Here is an 18,040-nt window from a genome sequence, read left to right on the forward strand (position 1 = left end):
TGAGTTAAGTTGATTTGTTGGATTATACTGGATTTATGCTGGGTGATGCAGCCATTTAACTGGTGAGATTACACTGCTGTGACACAAAGGATTATGGTAAATTTTTTGTCCAGTTACTTAAAATGTCATTAGGGTCCTAATGATTTAAAAAGTAAAAACTTTATAAATGAATTAATGTACGATCAGTTTTATAAGGTATCTTGGAACATCTAGGATTATAAAAATTGTTTTAAACTAGCATATCAATTAAATGTTCAGATTTCTTTTCTGCAAGAGCATGTTGGGAATACTTGGGGTTGCTTCAAAAGGTCTTCAGGATCCTCTCCTGCATTAGCACCTCTTGGCCATCCTGTTTACTCAGGCAAAACAAATCAATAATCAAATGACGCATTGGATGAGTAGATCTTCAATAGTACAGACTTTGGTTCTTTACTGCTTTTGAATAAGTCTGTAGTATTCTGTTATAATTTTACGGAGATTATTTAGAAATGACAGGCTGGAGAGTTAGGTAGGGAGGGCCCTGATGAAGTTCAACAAGGGCAAGTGCAGAGTCCTACACCTGGGGGGAAATAAATGCATGTATCAGTACAGACTGGGGGCTGACCTGATGAAAAGGAGCTCTGCAGAGGAGGACCTGCACGTGCTGGTGGATGATAGGTTGGCCATGAGCCAGCAGTACGCCCTTGTGGCCAAAAAGGCCAATGGCATCCTGGGGTGCATTAACAAGAGTGTGGCCAACAGATCAAGGGAGGTGATCCTTCCCCTCTGCTCTGCTCCGCTGAGGCCACATCTGGAGTACTGTGTCCAGTTCTGGGGTCCTCAGTTCAAGAAAGACAGGGAACTACTGGAGAGTCTAGCAGAAGGCCACAGAGATGATTTAGGGGCCTGAAGCACCTCCTTCTGAGAAAAGACTGAGAGACCTGGGGCTGTTCAGCCTGGAGAAGAGAAGGCTGAGGGGGGAATCTTATAAATGCTTATAAATACCTAAAGGGAGTCCAGTGGTTGGGACCAGGCTTTTTTTCTGTGGTGCCCAGTGACAGAACAAGGGGCAATGGACACAAACTGGAACACGGGAAGTTCCATACGAACATGATGAAAAAATTCTTTACTGTGAGGGTGAAAGAACACTGGAACAGGCTGCCCAGAGAGGTTGTGGAGTCTCCTTCTCTGGAAGCATTCAAGACCTGCCTGGACACATTCCTGTGCAACCTGCTGTAGGGAACTGCTTTAGCAGGAGGTTGGCTGAGTGATTTCCAGAGGTTCCTTCCAACCCCTGTGATTCCATGATTCTGTGATTCTGGGAACCTAGAAGAATTGAGCTTCATCAAACAGCTGTTTCAAGACTTAGAGAATCCAGAATTTCAGTATGAAAACAGAAAGAAGAGGATCAGGACTGTTAAATATCAAATTAAAATCTGGTTTTTGACCTTTAGGCCTGGAACTTGTGTGGCAAGTCACTGTTGTTATTGCAAAAATGTCACTGCATGCAACACGGAAGAACAAAAACTCTCTACTGCAAGGAATTTACAATATAAATAAAGTACACGTATGAATACAAATATATTAGACCCATATAGGCAGGGGTTGAACTCTCAATTCTATGTTTTTATCTGGAAGAAGTTAACACTTAAATGCAATGAGAAAAAAAATGTATTTTAGGAAAAGACTACTGAGAGAGGTAAAATGTATTTGCAAGAGGCAGACCAAGGAGGTCTTAACCATGGAAAATGCTCAGTTGTGAGTGCAAGAGAGGTAAATGAAAGGGCAGATGAATTTGGCAGGGCTGCAGCAGCTGCAAGGGGTCCTGCTGGGATCTTGCCACCAGGTCACCCCATTCTGCGGGGTGCCCCTCCAGCCAGCAGGCATCATTACATCAATTTTAAGAGATTTTGGATCAGCTTTCCTACAGATGGGCAGGAGAGAACCAGCTGTGTGAAAATACCACTGACCTGAGGTGTTTTAGAAGTCTAAGGACATTCAGAGTTCAATTTTCAAATAGGAGACCTACCTATATTTCCTCCAACTTCATGTAAACTTTGGATCTGGCTTCTCACATTCTGTGACAATCCACGGCTAGGAGAGAAAAAAAGGTTTGGTTTTTTTTTTTTTGTGTTATAGCTGCTGTCTATCAATTTCCACCTACATTAAGCAGAAATTGATATTTTTCCCCTTTTCTGATGAACTTCTTTATGAAAAGCAAGGACTTAACCAAACAGAGCAGAATGTATCTGCTGTAGAGGTATTTTACCATGTCACAGTTAACCAAGCTTTCTATTACACTATTTATTATTTATTTACAGAACAGAATTATGTGATAACGTCAAAAGACTCTGCGAGAAAGACTTTCAAATGCAATTTGCCACTTCCCATAGCAGTTAATAATTATTACTCCACAGAAATAAAATCATGAATGTTTTACGGGCAGATATAAGACAACTGTGTATTCTTTATGTGGTACGCCTATAAAATTATGTTTCTGGTAGTGGCATAATAGAGGGCAAGCTGATTCTGTGTGGGAGCCAATTATTAAGTAGAATATAAAGAAGAAAATCAATGGTTAAAATTTCTTTGACTGATGTAACCATAAATTAGCAATTTTGGATTGTAAAATGAATTCTTGTAACACAATGAGTCTCTGAAAAGAGGACAATCTATTCGTTAATGGTTCTGGCATTATTATTCAGGAAAAACAAAATGTTCTGTTTTACCCACCTGTTTTCACAGTGGAATCGAGCCAGGATGTCTTTGGCTTTTGTTTGGCTGTTGAGCTGAATTGCCATAGAGACTTTCGAGTGCAGTGGAGCATAAACTCTTATCACCCCCTCGGGTATGTCAGACTGCAGGTATGGGGGAAAAGTGACAGCTCCCTAAAGTCAACATTCAGTAGGGTAAGTCTGAGGCACATGTTACTGTAACTCCATTCAGAAGTTTTGCAATTCTTTAGATATTGCTTGCAAAAAATCACTGTTAGGGATTCACTCAAATATTAAAAAAATATATGTTTACAAACATACAATTGTTCATTTATAGATACAATATAGTAAGATGCTATACAAAGACAAAAATGACTTGGTAAACATCACTAAATCCCATTAATTTTAGTTATTTGCAATAATGGTTTCAGTCAAGTTGTTATCTGAGATTTTTAAAGTTATTCTGTTAACACTGGCTGTGGGCTAACAGCTTAATTAAAAATACATAAAATATATTTAGGAATGCCTGCTCTTCCCTTTAAAGATGGCATTCTCTTAGGCATGGAAAAAGCAGTTCAGCTAGATCAAAGTTTATGTACAGTAAAATATTGAAGTAGCATATGGTTTCTGTTAATTTGCAATTTGACCTTGTGTAGGGTTCAAACAATCATCTATGAAGTTTATGCACTCTTCTATGATTAATGGCAGATAAATCAATTAGCAAGGTTTGCATTCCAGTCCTAATCCAGTTAATACCAAGCTGAGCAGAGCACAATAGTCTCTCCAGTCTCTGTAATTTAGGACATCTGAGACCTAGGCTTTGTGTTAAGTGCTCTCAAAATTCAACTCAGTTATGCAAACAGAGTTTGCCTCCAATTTACCTTTCGTAATTCAGCTACCTGACATGGTTAGTCTCCTTTTTATTAGATGCAAAGTCAATTACTGTGATCAATGGACTTGTGTTTCTGAAGGTTCAGGGCTGCAGTAATGGATGCTCCTTAGAATCTCTCGCTGTTCTTGCTCCAGACTGAGGATGGTTTCTGACACAGAGCAGCCTACACTGACAATTTAAATAAATACCTACATCTGCATCTGCGTCATAAATGTATGTCCTCCTCACAGTACATATCAGTCAGTGCTGGCAAATGAGTTCTCCAAAAAGCTGAATTAGCATGGATTCACCATTCATACATATCCTTTCTCTTTCTATTTTACCCAGACATTTTCTTCTGCAGTTTGTCCCTTGTCTTTGTTAGGTTTCTTCTCTATTTCTTGCAATTTCTTAACATTACTACTTCCTACTTTGTCTGTTCTTTTCCTTCCACCCTATTCTTCAATATCTATAGGCATCTGTACCAGTTCCTTGATTACTCTTCTAATTCTCCATTCTTACAAATAACCACGAAAAAACATAAAGGTGTTATGTGTGCACAAGTTGCTGTGTTGCCTGATTAATATGTTATACCTAACCTGCATGTTCATCGTAGGTCCTGTCTATAGAAGTAGCATTCCTCAAATTAAACTCCATATCTAGTCAGTGAAGAAAAGCTGGTGGCTTTGAGACCTCCAGAAGATCTTTGTAACAAACTTTCCTAAGCCTGAGCTAGACCTAGAGCTCTGAAAATCCTCCAGTGTGATCCCCTCTCGCCACTGACTGTGGTGAATACCAACAAAGACCTGAGGACAACTACTTTGTCACATGCTTAAAATTTAGACCCAGTTTTGATGCCTCTGTTACGCAAACTGTATTATCTTTCTGCTTAGGAAGTTAGTATAGAACTGTAAGACCAGAATTTGCAAGGAGAAAATTATTGAATGGCCTGCATCGGGGCATGGCTAAGTGTAACTACTCCTTATATGGACCATCCTTCTACCTAGCTACAGATCCATGTATTTGTAGAATACCTGCAGATCGTTGCCATAAAGGACAGCCCACATATGATCATTTTATTATAAAGCAGGTATAAAACCAACATGTGTGTGTAATAGTGTATAGCTTGGGCTCCTATAAATCCTTCGGCATGCATCATCTTTTCTCAGTCAATCCCCAGTGCTTTCTCTTATCAAAATATTAGACTAGGAAGCATGTCTTTCAAGATAGCTTCCAAATAAGCTTACTTTCTATGGCAAAATACACAAGCTACTGTCTGACTGGAGAGTTAAGGGATTTTCTGTTTTAAAGATTTATATAAAACCCACTGTTCTAACACCTTCACTTATACTGCTTTTCCCTATTAAAATGTATTTGATTTACATACAGTTGAAGAATTCATCTGCTACATCAATTATAAATACTTGAGAGCAAGTTCCTTGGTGTACAAGGGACTGCACAAGCAAATAATGTTGACAGTCACTGCCACGAGGAAGAGAGCCTATATGGCAAATGCGATGCAATAAGCAAACTTAAGTCAGCCACTTAAAAAGGGTTAGGGGGTGGATTGTATGGCAGACTGAGCAGAGTTAAGGAGAAAGGCAGAATTAAGGTCTGACATTGGTCTAACTCATTGTAGGTGAGGGCACTTAGAATAGAAATAAAATTTGAGGAAATATTTAAATAAGCAATATCTTTATACACTTCTGTAGGAATTTCCTCCCCACTTCCTAGAAGCTTTTATGAGATAAGAGAGGAGGGACATTAGTTAAGGCTACTACTTGAAGATGTTATACTTCTATCACACCTCTGGTCTTTCAGGTCTCTCTCTCTCCATGGTCTTTCTCCTTAGAAGTTTTCTCACTCCTTTGTCAAACATCAGCTGCCTCTTGCTGTTGTTTATTGCTGCCTCATTCATTTTCCTCACCTGGGAAATCAGGAAGGATGGAACCTAAATGGAGAAAACCAGAGCTGAGAATAGGCAGTAGATTATTCCCCCTCCTAAAACTGGTGTTTGGTTTTCATAAGGTTGCTAATTTGAATGCATCAGAAGCTCTGCTCCCAGAAAAATACACAGGATTAGCAGCTCTCTCTAACAGTCTGCCTTTAGTGAAACTAGTTTATCTTTCATATCATATCGATTTATTAGCGATGTTTTCTGCTGGAGGAACTTTTAAATTGGCTGTTTTTGTAATCCCCAAAGTTTCTGGCACATGGAAAAGAGTTGAGTGTGTCAATATTATGCCAACTTTCAGTCTGCAAGTGGTATACACTTTTGGCCTGTATTATTATGGACTAGACTTTAAGAAGTCATTTAACTTCTTTCAAGTCTCACCTAGGCATCTAGATGAGATCTTTCTCCTATATATTCTCCTATATAAACATTGGTACTTGATAAGTATCTCTAGAGGGTAATTATGATAAAGAGCATATCTTAGGCAAGGTAAATCTTCCAGAGGTGCCTGCCACTTTATCTCATTCCCAGGTATGTGAGATTTCAGCTAGTTCCTAAATAGCTAAATTTCTTCTGGGAAGGTCATTTTACTCTGATTTGTACAGATCTGCTGCATGTGTAGCAACATCCTTCCCCATACTGGAGCCATAAAGAGAGAACCAGCATTACAGCATTACTTACTGTCCACAGGATATCCTGGTACCGAATTAAAAGCCGCACAATGTGTGCAGTGGTGGCAGCTGCTTGCATTTCTTGTTGGTTAGCACGTTTCCCTTTGTAGATGAAGAGGTTTGGTGCAACAATCATAGAAACATTCCACAGATTCATTTTATTTTTCCCTTCATTAGCAACCACCTTCTTCAGGAACTGAAGAAAGGCCTGGAAAAACAACAGTTATTATGCTCAGCCTCACAAAATATTTTATCTAATTGCAGCATTTTCAAACACACAACAAATATGGCTAAAAAGCTGCCATGTTTGCACTTGGAGGTGCAGTTCAGGGGGTTTTGCATTATAATTTGAATTACTGTAATATTTGCTGGCACAGCCACCCATCAACCACAGAGAGATTGTTCATTAAAATACACTGTAATAAATTCTGTACCACTTAGAGCGTAATACCAAAACCAATGAAAGTCAAGTAGAGTGTCTGCAGTAAGACTCTGAACTCTGTAATAGAGGAAAGATATAAGGTTGTTGCATTGAAATAGCTAATTCCTTCTTAGATTTCAAGGTGTCAATTTTGATGTATCTGGTCAGGGCTATTAGGTTTCAATCATCAGGGTGATGGGCCTCTCTTCATACATACATCAGTGCCATATGTGATATAATCTGAGGTATTTCTGCCAGCCATCTCCAGACTTTTGTTCTGGGATAATGAAAGCAAGAAGTGCTTAGTGGTTGTTCTTTAATGTCACTTTTGCCCATGCATGGCAGAATAAAAGGAATTGTTTCACTTTGAGGCAATTTATTCAGAATTTTACTCGAGTGACTACATAGGATGGATTGCATTTGTGGTTAGAGTTGGGGTCTGCCAATGAGTCCTTTTGAAACACCATACCATAAAAACCATCATCTTTGTACCCTGATGTTGCAATTGAAACGTTTTTCCAAACCAAATAACCACAAAACAGAAAATATGTTGGAGAAATTTTTAAATTCTCATTATAGTTTGCAAGGAGAGACACTACTTTGTTTCTATAATCATTTCTATATTTGTCTAAAAGTCTAGTAATAATTAAAGCTAATCTCCTAGCATGTTTTACATATAATTCTCCATATGTATGAACTTTGGTATAAGAAATAGTCCTCATTGTTCACAGTGGACTAGCAAGACCTTCAGGCACTTTAAATTGGGTCATTATTCATGTCCTACACACATTAATTACTACTGACAAAGAAGGTACCTAGTTTCGTAAAGCTATATGCAAACTGGCCAATGGGTGATCTTCTGGAATTGGGGACCTCCAGAGTCTTGATAAGCAGAAGATCTGAGGGAACATCTATGATTCCCAGGCAGCTAATTCGCCCAGATTTTCTTTGAGTAGAAACAAGTCCAAAGACCCAGCTAGTGTCTCTTAGGGTCAGGACATAGCTCCAAGTAGATCTGGGAGCTGCAAAGAACGCAAAATGCTTGTAGCCTCTGTGATTCTAAGAGGGAGTGGTAAATGGACGTGGGCACTGTGAAGCAAAACAACTCAGGCTAAGTCCCTGACAGCCATGCTGTAGATATACATTTCAGGGAGTTTTACTTTGGAATACCTCCTCCAGTCTGGTTCAGTGCACCGGAAGTCCTTCAGCCTTTGGGGTGCCCTAGATGAGTTTCTGGGGGGCAGCTTCTCTTTCAGTTTCATCCCAGAGAATTTCAGTTACATAAAAACCTCAGAAACTAAACTTTCTTCATCCAAACTATCCAAGTATCACCTCTTTAGAAAGGATGCTTAAGAATAAATGATATCTGGGAGCTAACACAAGGAGTTGGATACTTTCAGTAACTATTTCTAATTTCTTGTAAAGGAAATGCCAGCCAGGGAATTGGAACTGCTCTTCAAGGAAATTATAAGAAACACAGGTGAGAGCTTTCACAGTGCAGCATCTGAACACTGACTGTTATAAAAAAAAAGTGTCTCTCATTTAAAAGTCAAAGACACCACAGATGGCAGGTGATAACAAACAACAAACTCACCTTAGCTGTGTCCCTGTTGGCTTCAGGCAGCAGCATGATCAACAGATGCAAAGCTTGAAGCTGTAACTTGATCTTGGGGATTTCTAAGAACATGAATAATTAATATTTTGAAATCTCATTTACAATTGCTTTGCTGTAAAAACCTAGTTGGCCAGAAGTTCTAGAAACACAGCAGCCACTGGCCAGTTCAGACCAGCATGTTTAACTATTAATTAGTAATAACTTTTTTCCAAAATATAAAATCAATGCAGTGAGTGTTTTTTTCTCTTCATTGTCTTGGATCTTTGACAGAGAGGGAGACAAAGACTATATAAAACTCTTCCTAAATGAAAAATAGTCAATATTTTTCAGTGCTAGCCAGTTTCTCTCTGATATCCTCGTCATAATATGTTGTACGTGGATGAAGTACTTCCCCTCTTTCAAACTGAAATGGATAACTGTTTTCAGAAAATTTTCATACTAATATTTTTGAGTGAATGCTTGTTACTAAATACCATCGTCTTTTCAGCAGTTGGTATGTATTCATTCAGTGCAGTGCTCACTGGAGCTGGGGTGGAGGGGATGGGAAGGATGTATACTAAATATATCCTTCACTTCCATTCTGGGTGGGTGAATGTGGGAAAAACAAAAGTGTTGTGTTGATAATTGTCTGTGGCAATAAAGTCACTCTATTTTGCACAGATACCTCCCGTTCAGTCTTCTCCACATTAGAAAGTGATCTTCACTGCCTGCAGTCTGGGACTTAAAAAAAGCCTACTGAGGTACATGAAAGTTGCAGCAAGGGATTGCCTCTCTGTGACCTTTTAAACTACCTCAATGGAGACAAAGAAAATTTGGCTGCAATCTTATATAAGATACATAAATATATATCTTGCTCAAGTGAATTTACAATAAAGTGAATAGGTATTGAAAGGTACTACTGCATTCTTCCTGGAAAAGAAATGAACAAAATGTACCGCAAATGTCACAGGGTGTATTTTCAGGGTGTGTATGCTGAAAACAAAACGAGGTTGCCTGAAGCCGTCTGTGATCACACACATCTTGTATGAATATTCTGACCTCAGCATAAACTTTAAAAAAATAAAATAGATCTAATGGTATATTAAACCAAGGGAAGTGACTTGATCTTACCTTGCAGAAATTTTCATTTGTGAAATCTGTATTTTTTGTCAATTAGACTACATATAAAAGACATTGCTCAACCAGTGTTTGCTCACAGGTTTCAAATCTCATGTTAAACAGTTGCGTCACTCACACAGGTATTTTATTAATATAGTAATGTCTGCTAAATACGCAGATATTTTTTTCCCTTTAAAAAGGAAATCTTGTAGACAAATAAAATGCTTAGGCCAGGCAGTGGGACTTTTTTCTTTCTACTTCAGTTTATATGAGCTCTTTCTTTTACCTACTTTCCACTAAGGTGATGAAAGCAGGCAGATATTCCACTGTGAATAGTGGACTTGGGAGTTCTCTTATAAACATTTTAAGCAGTCCTGCTGCATCGTTGTTTCGTACTTGATCCCAGTCAAATGTATCTTCGTAAAATTTTGCCTCGAGTTCTTGATGGAGATTCTGAAAGATAAAAGGAACATCTGACTCTCAGTTATTGCTTCTGACCTGGCAGTTTGATATCACTTCAGAAAACTTTTTACAAATCACAGACATATTTATACTGCAATTGAATTAAAGTAGCCCTAAATCAGTAGTGGTCCAGGTGCAGCCACATGGAGTTCAGAGATGGTTAACAAGTCAGACTCCTGGCAATACTTTGAAATGCAGGCTAAATTTGGTTTCCCATAGCTAGATTTCCAGCAGCAACACATTTTAACTTCCTTATAGAAAGACAACTTTGTGCATTGTTTAGTAGGATTTTTAACACAATATTTCTTTTTGTTTAAAGCACTCATCCAGAGGTTTTGACCCTTAAATCACAAAGGAGTCTCATGTTCTTCTTCACCACCAGTGAAACTGCTAGACAACCTGTTGGCATCTCAGCCAAGGGGCTTTGAGTGAATGGTTTGAAATTCAGGTCTTTCTATCCTCAGAAGGATGCTTTCCCTTAGGATAGCTAAAACTAAATTTGATCACTTTGTAGAAAAATAAAGATATCAGATCATTATTTTCAGAAAGCCCACACTTGATGCATGCCAAAAAAACTCCTCAAAAACATAAGAGAGAGCTCAGATAGATAGATAAAATTGATTGTATTATTTTGGGTGCCCAGTTACTCCTGTTCTCCTGTGTTAGCATTTTGCTCTACAACAAAGCTCTGCAGGGTAACAAATTGGATGTTTCGCGTGTGTATGAGTGGGAAATATTCAATAACATTCCTAGGAGAAGCAGAATTTGGCTTCCGATACAGATCACTGTTTGGAAAATGCAAGCTCCATAAAAAAATTGTTGGCTAAATAAGATTGAAATATTTTTTTCTAATGTAAAGCTAACCGTAAAGAATACAGTCTTCACAATTATTACTGGCCAAACACTGCGTTATCCATAGGAAGTTTGTTAATGTTTTTTGTGAGACTATTTTTGACAAAATGTATCTGTTGTTGACATTCAGGTTTCAGATCATGTTTTTGTCAACGTACATTACTACTATGCAAAAAAAAAATAATCCAATTGGACAGAAAAGCTTTAAAAATGAATTCTGTTTACCATGTCTCACATGAATGGAAGGAAATTACATATCAAACATGGTCACACATAATGAAGTGAAATGGCTGGCAGAAATGGAAATAGAGGGTCATTCAGGATTTGGTATATAATGTTACAATCTCATTTTTACTAGCACATTTTACAGGTTATAATCTAAGATATCTCAGCTTCCTTTGTTCACATCCTTTGCACATAATCCATACAAACACCTGAATTAACTTTTCTTTTGGTAACTGACTGGGAAATGTGGCATAGAATCCTCACCTCATCAAAATCACGAGAGGAGAACTACTCAACATTTTTTCTGCTGTGAAAGAGGTAAAAGTTAAAAGCAAGATTTCTGAAACACAAACACATATGTGTACATATATATCTACACAGGTATTTATATATAGATATATTTATACACACACACATATATCTATGTGCTGTTAAAAAACTTTTTAGCCACTCTTTTTTTACCATGGCTGATCAAATGGTAGATTATTGTTCACTGGAGCTTTCATTGCAAATTAGATTAGAGACGGAGGAAAAGTTATATTTATTTCTTCTATCCTTTGTTTTATAGAAGAGTAACCTTTAATCACTTCCATATGCCTTCTCTTTCTCAAAACAAGACTGAAATAAAATTGGAATGCCCTCAAATCCTAATGTCATAATAATGTATGAAGGCTTTGAAGAATGAAATCTGGATCTACTTTGAAAAAAAAATTTCCATTGCTAGTTGGGTTGCTGGACAGACTTAAATGAAGACAAAACTTAAATAATTTAAAATGCTTAGGTGGACTCTCAATACAAGATAGCTATAGATAAATTCATATCTCAGAGAGTCTCCCTGGGCAAAGGCAGTGAATAAGGAGTGAGCAAAGAACAGTATATGCAAAAAAATAAGAAAGTCATTAATTAGGTAGGGCAGAGCTCTGCTGTGCAATCTCCCCAAAGACATCAGAGAAATTTAAGACTGTGTGAAATAATACTTTAAGAATGTGTGTGGAAAAATGAGGAAGCCAAAAAGTACAGGCCGAATTAGGAGCTCTCTTCTTTTATAATTCCACAACGTCAAAGGGAGTTGGGATTCTGCTGCCTATCTTTGGTGCTTTTTACATGCTGCTTCTTCTTGTACAGCCATTTAGGATGATCTCTAGCCCATCGATGTTTAGTAATCCCCAACATTATTAGTTATGTTTTTACTACCATTTTGAGCCTTCCTGCTTCATTCAGAAAACAAGACTAGTTATCTTGAAGATGAGAAAGTGAGAATATAAAGTTACCATTATAAATTTCTAGAATCAGATTAAAAAAAAAAGCAAAAACATGCAAGAAAACACACTCAAGCCAAAGAAAAAAAGAAAATGGAAAAAAGGTAGACATTACTAAACCCAGAAAAAGAAAAAACAACTTAATTTCCTAACTCAATTTCCTATCTTTCCTCTGGCACAGGCTTCCAGCTCCTAGAATTTAGTTAGTCGGGAGAAACATTTCCAAGTGTTACTGTACTGCAGTGGCAGAGCCAAGGTTCTTGGGCACCAGATAGCCTGCGTTAATGGCCTGCAAATAGCCTGTGAAAGTACAGCATTCTAGGCTGCCAAACAATGATCACGGGCCAAATTTCTCTCACTTGGAAGATGAAATTTTAAGATCACAGGAGACAAATGAGAAAAAAATGGCACAAATGTTAAAGTGACATAGAATAAGATCTTTATCTTAAGTTAAGTTAGCTCAGTTGGCAACTCTGTGTTTCTGAAATAAATTAAGAAGGAGATGATAAGATCGCAGCAATTTTGGATGACAGAGATCATCTGAAAAGATCACTCAGTGTTCAGCTCAATTCACCATCAAGACTGCGCTTTATATAGAACATTACCAAATGCAAAGCAATTGACCACATGCTCTGTGATTTATTGGTTCCCAGGAACCAGTTTAACCTTTCACTGATAGAACTGGGAATGTTGATCTACACACATCACTATTTTTGTGCAGTGTGCTTTTGTGTCTACTGTGTTATTTGACATTGCAGCTGAGGTCCAGGAGACAGAAAACTGGCACTGGCAAATACCTTAACCCTGGAGGCAGATCCAGGCACTCGAAGAATTCCTTCAGTTTCTAAACCAGTTTCCTCAAGCTTGAGCAGCAACTGAAAAAGAGGCAAACCCCAGGAAAATACTCAGAAGCATTTAAAAATGCCATTAACTATTTTTAATCTAAGTCTACTTGAAACAAAATTGAAAAAAAATACATTTCAACATAATCTGCTAAAGAAAACAAGCTCAGGTAAATAAGCCTTCATAATTCAATCTCCATATTCCTCCCCCTGAAATCTGATGTATAGAGTCTACAGAACACTGATAACACAATAGGCGCCTCTGTCCTTGATTTGACACTTGACACTGCTGTAGAACGAGTAACATACAAATGTATTAATAAAAGAGCAAATACACTGGGTAAAACTCAGTGGTGTTTTGAGGAAAACTTAACCTCTGAGAAATGCTTAAGTTTCTCCCTGAGAAGCACAATGGAGGAATGTATTATAGATAACATATGTTTCTGTGACCTAAGAACTCAGATAAGAAAATGATCACAGAATATTTTTCTTGAAATTTCTGTGAATAGAGAAATGTGCTTTGCACTCTAGCTTGCTATTAGAAAATAGTGTTTTGATTGAACAAAATTTAGAATAAACAACAACCAAAAATAATTTATTAGCATTTATTCATATAAGTCTGGATTTTCAGTACCAGCTGTACTTTCGATCCTTCAGTTTCCAATAGTAACTTGACAGAAGAGCCAAGCATTGCAAAGATATGTAAATATTCAAGTTCTGTCAGTCTTTCCCCTGACACTTCACGCCACTTCCTCTTTTCTCAGTATCTACTGCAAGATTGTTTGGAGTTTCAAGTCCTTGTTATTGTATGTGTGCTGATGTCTACATATACATCTCCAAGAAATCTGCTGGATGTCACTGCCTTGTCAAATGACATATATAAGTGACATTGCCTCAAAGGAGAAGATACATCCCCATCCAATCTAGAAATAATAGCTAATAACATCTTCAGTTTAAATTCACATGAAATTAAACCTCTTGAGAGAACTCATTTCTCCAACTTCTGCGCACACGCACAATTTTGAATGCCTGTTTCATTTAATGAGAAACAGTATGCCTGACATTTGCTTTCCAATGTTTCCTGTATGGCACCATATAAATACAAAAATGGAAAGAGGTTCCCACTGTAGGTAAAACACAAAAGAAGCAGAAATCTGTAGAAAAATACATGCAAAAACCTATAGAAAACACCCTGAAATTTGTAAAGCTTGCATCTTTTCTTATCTGATCTGTGTTCTGGGTGCCAACGTGAATGATGGAAATGCCAATCTTAGTGGCTGAGCAAGCTACATTATACTCACTTTTTGGAAGATGAGAGGGACTTTTATTCCAGGAACCTTCTTTTGATCATTCTCCAGCAGCACTGTGAGAGGGACTCCAAAAAGACCATTTTCTTAAAAATAACAATAACACATGTGAAAGAGAGCAAATAAAGCCTCATATGTGTCTTCTTATCAATGCTGAGCAGTGCCCAAGTGGCCGCCATGAGGATGCCATGGTACAGTACCTCGTCTCCGCACCCTCTCTGCACGGTTCCTCTTCAGCTCCACGCCCAAGGCATCGTAGAAGGCTGTTAGCTCAATCAGGGAGAGGTACCGGATCTTCTTCATGTCTTCAGGAGAGAGATCTCCAACCTCTGTCAGTCCAAATCGGCTTTTCCGAACAATGAATTTCTGCAGTAGAGATTAATTGCATTTTTATTTGCTCTAGAATTACGTGCGATTTTTTGTTTTGAAAGAGATGCCCATATTTGAGAAGAAGTCAGTTAAGACCAAAGAGCTGAACTGCAACTCCATATTTTAGCCTGGTAGGTCAAAATAACTTGCACCCATCTAAAATGTAATCAACCTCCTTGGTTATCATGTTCCCTTATAGTCCAGCTGGTGTCACTGGAGCAGAGGTGTTAACCTCAGTGCCCTGCTTGTACTCCAGTCTGGAAGAACGAGCTATGTGCTAACTAAACTTCTGTCCAGGTTCAGCAGAATTATAACATTGCTTTGCTTCCTCCTTTCCCAAACTGTCTTTGAACACAGTTGAAAGAGCTGACACATTTCATCATGGATATGGATATATATCCATTGGTGATGGGGACGGATGAATACATTTATGCTTTGCATACTCCTATTAAGTTATGAGTTTTTTAAAGGAGATTTCAGACTAAAGATCTGAAGAAAAACCCAGAAGTAAAACCACTTAGTTCTGATGCCAACGTGCCTCTACTGGTAGCTTTTAGTACGCAAAAAATGTTTTGGCATAGAAATAGGATTCCTAGCAGCTAAGAAATAATTTATTTGAATAGGCTTAAACTAAATGATACTTTGTAATACTGGGGTATGTGAAGATGTCTACATATTTCAGAAACTGCATTGTCATGAACCAGAGCCAGAAGTATTGCATCATGCCATAAGCGTTTGTACAAATGTCAGAAAGAAGAAACATTCATCAGTTTTTGACTTGATTGCTAGAAATAGTAACAAAATACAATATAAAGCATACTTTTCAAAGCTTTGTCGATCTTCGGTATTGTATGATATTTTTTACTTTAGTTGTAATTCAGACAAGTAATTATTAGTCAGAAGTACAAATAAATAGCATTACAAACCATCTCCTTCCTTTAGGGGACTGAGTAGAAACCCAGCTTTTAAGAGGGTTTTACTTCTGGAGACTTCATTCCAGTCCTCTCATTTTTAAACAAATTTGGACTCAGCGTGTCTCTAGATGAAGCTAATCAAACGTATTAAGAAAAAGGCAAGGAAAAAAATTCCACTAGATTTCAAAAGTAAGAGAAGATGAAGGACACATAGATCACATAGATTTAGGCTTCCTAAACTGTACTGTGCATGGCTTTTCAAGAGATATTAATCATAACCGGGGGAGAAAGAGTGCAGAGGATGGAATAATGTATTTGCAGGATGTCTGAGGCATTTTAGGTCAGAATACTCCCTCCCCAGGATGCAGTAATTCCACGATTACTCTTATGCTGAGACTTAATAATGCAACAAAATTTATGTGGAAGTTGTAGATGCTTAAGTATTTCTACTCCTTTTTAGCTCTATTGATGCAAAGCATTCCAAACCAGTCAAAGAATAATAAATCATCTTGGGGAAAAGAAATTACCCAGTATACGTGTTTTCTGAGGGGAAGGAAAATAAAACATAGGGAATAACAAAGTCTGTTTGCAAGTATGCCTGTCAAGACAAAATGACAAACTCTCCACAACCAATTACAAAAGGGAGCTGCAATAATTTTTTGTATTGGTTTGTTGACTTCTAGGGTCATAATGATGTGATACAGTGTTGATCAAAGGTTTGAGGCTCTGCCTTTTTATGGTGCTTTCTGTCATATTTTTCCAGTGATATTTCTTACTAATGATGGAGTCATGCTATGCAGCATAGAAAATTACAGTAGAAGATTATATAACTACCATTTTGACTAAGGATAATGTCTGATATTGTTTGACATGTTGTCTCTATGTGGAACTATACAGTGTACTTAGCTGTGTATGAAATGCTTACTGGCTTTTAGTTCTATGATATCTTTGACTAAGTTGTGTTAATTATGGTTTTATGTTCAGGAAGTAACATGTAACCCAATGCAGAAAATGATGTTGAGCTTATTCTTTTGGAAGCTGCATAGGACACGCTGATTTATGACATGCAGTGAGCAAGAGGCAATTTTCTGCAAAGACATTTTACGATCTGGGCAACTATGGGAAAAAAAAAACAAATACCATGAACCAAGAAAAATGCCAACACCAATAGCTATGATTATTGACTTCATTTAGAATGTCACTGTCTCTGATGTGGCATATTTCTTCTGTAGTCTTCCAAGTAATCAAAATGCTGTCCTGCATGCAGAATAGTCCACCTCAAGCATAATACTGGCATTTTAAAACCTAGCAATTATGCATCCACAAGTCCAAAATATTCAATGTGACACCTTCTCTTACCTGTTAGTCACCAGTTTCCCTGTTTTGTCTGCTAGAAAGTCAGTGTCAGAATGGGTGCAGAGAACAATTTTTGTGTGTGTGTAGTGAAGGCGGGGGTCCTATTACAAGGACCAAGGAGGAACTTTTTGTTTGTGAGAATTATGATGAATGTAGAGATAACCTTATTCTCTACCGGATGCCAAACTATCTCCAACACAAGAAAAAGAAGCACACTAAAGCCAACGGATTTCACACTAGTTGCAATCTATTTGGCTTCTTATCTCTCCTTTCAACAAGGAACTTTGCTTCAGGATTTCAACTTGTTCTTCTTTGGTGGTGCTTGGGATGGATATATTGATAATTCTCAGAGAATTCAATGCCTGTGTGGATAGCAACAATTCAGGACCTCAGGAAACCATGACATTCAGGAGATGTTTCCAAATAATCTACAGCTATTTCATACATTTCACCAAAAAGGTGATATCTGGAACATGAATTTAAATCTCCAGGAAGCTCTAAGGACAGATGGAAATAAGAAATTATCTACTGAATTCAAGGGATAATTCCAAAAAATGGCATGACAGCTTGTGTAGGTCTTGTTGGACCTTACAATACGGTAAACTTTCCTTCATTTCATTCATATGTTATCTCCTATAGTGTAACTGCACTGAATACTGATAGGATGCAATCAGTACTGCTGCAGGACTAAGCCTTGCTTTTCCCCCCTTTATCTGTGAAGCACTTTTAAATCCATGTGTCAACAAAAGCAGATAATCTGTGGGGGGGGAATAAAATAGGACAGCAGATCAATAATGAAAATGATTGCTAGTATTAGTGCCAGTAACTAGTGTTCATTTTGATGGGAAATATGAGCAGGCAATGCATTATTTGTGGATTCAGTTACACATGTTCATCTGTGATGGGTACAACTGAAAATGAGGCTTGAATATCCAGTTTAACTGTGTTGCCCCTCTGGGAATCAGTTGTATGGCTGAATGGCAGGAGCCCTATATAAAGCACACATAGCAAAGTACAGCTAACATATCTTAACAGCCTCCAATGTGCTGGGGATATAAAGCAGGAAATTAGTAGGCAAAAAATACAAAACAACAACAACAACAACAACAACAAAAACAACAAAAACCATTG

The 18,040-nt window shown here is 37.7% G+C and overlaps 1 protein-coding gene across 2 annotated transcripts in view; it reads right to left on the reverse strand.

Moving 5' to 3' along the window:
* Window positions 1-18,040, reverse strand: part of ARHGAP28 (Rho GTPase activating protein 28) — a 76,504-nt gene that overhangs the window by 4,658 nt on the left and 53,806 nt on the right. For both annotated transcript variants that reach the window (XM_021386620.1, XM_021386621.1), the window contains 9 exons: window positions 14,471-14,636; window positions 14,265-14,356; window positions 12,919-12,996; window positions 9,614-9,776; window positions 8,205-8,287; window positions 6,200-6,397; window positions 5,372-5,515; window positions 2,713-2,867; window positions 2,009-2,073 (listed from right to left, as the gene is read on the reverse strand). In XM_021386620.1, coding sequence (XP_021242295.1) covers window positions 2,009-2,073; window positions 2,713-2,867; window positions 5,372-5,515; window positions 6,200-6,397; window positions 8,205-8,287; window positions 9,614-9,776; window positions 12,919-12,996; window positions 14,265-14,356; window positions 14,471-14,636 — 1,144 coding nt within the window. The remainder of the gene's footprint in view (window positions 1-2,008; window positions 2,074-2,712; window positions 2,868-5,371; window positions 5,516-6,199; window positions 6,398-8,204; window positions 8,288-9,613; window positions 9,777-12,918; window positions 12,997-14,264; window positions 14,357-14,470; window positions 14,637-18,040) is intronic.

Source organism: Numida meleagris, chromosome 2, assembly GCF_002078875.1.
Source record: "Numida meleagris isolate 19003 breed g44 Domestic line chromosome 2, NumMel1.0, whole genome shotgun sequence".
In the NCBI taxonomy this organism is placed as follows: Eukaryota; Metazoa; Chordata; class Aves; order Galliformes; family Numididae; genus Numida; species Numida meleagris.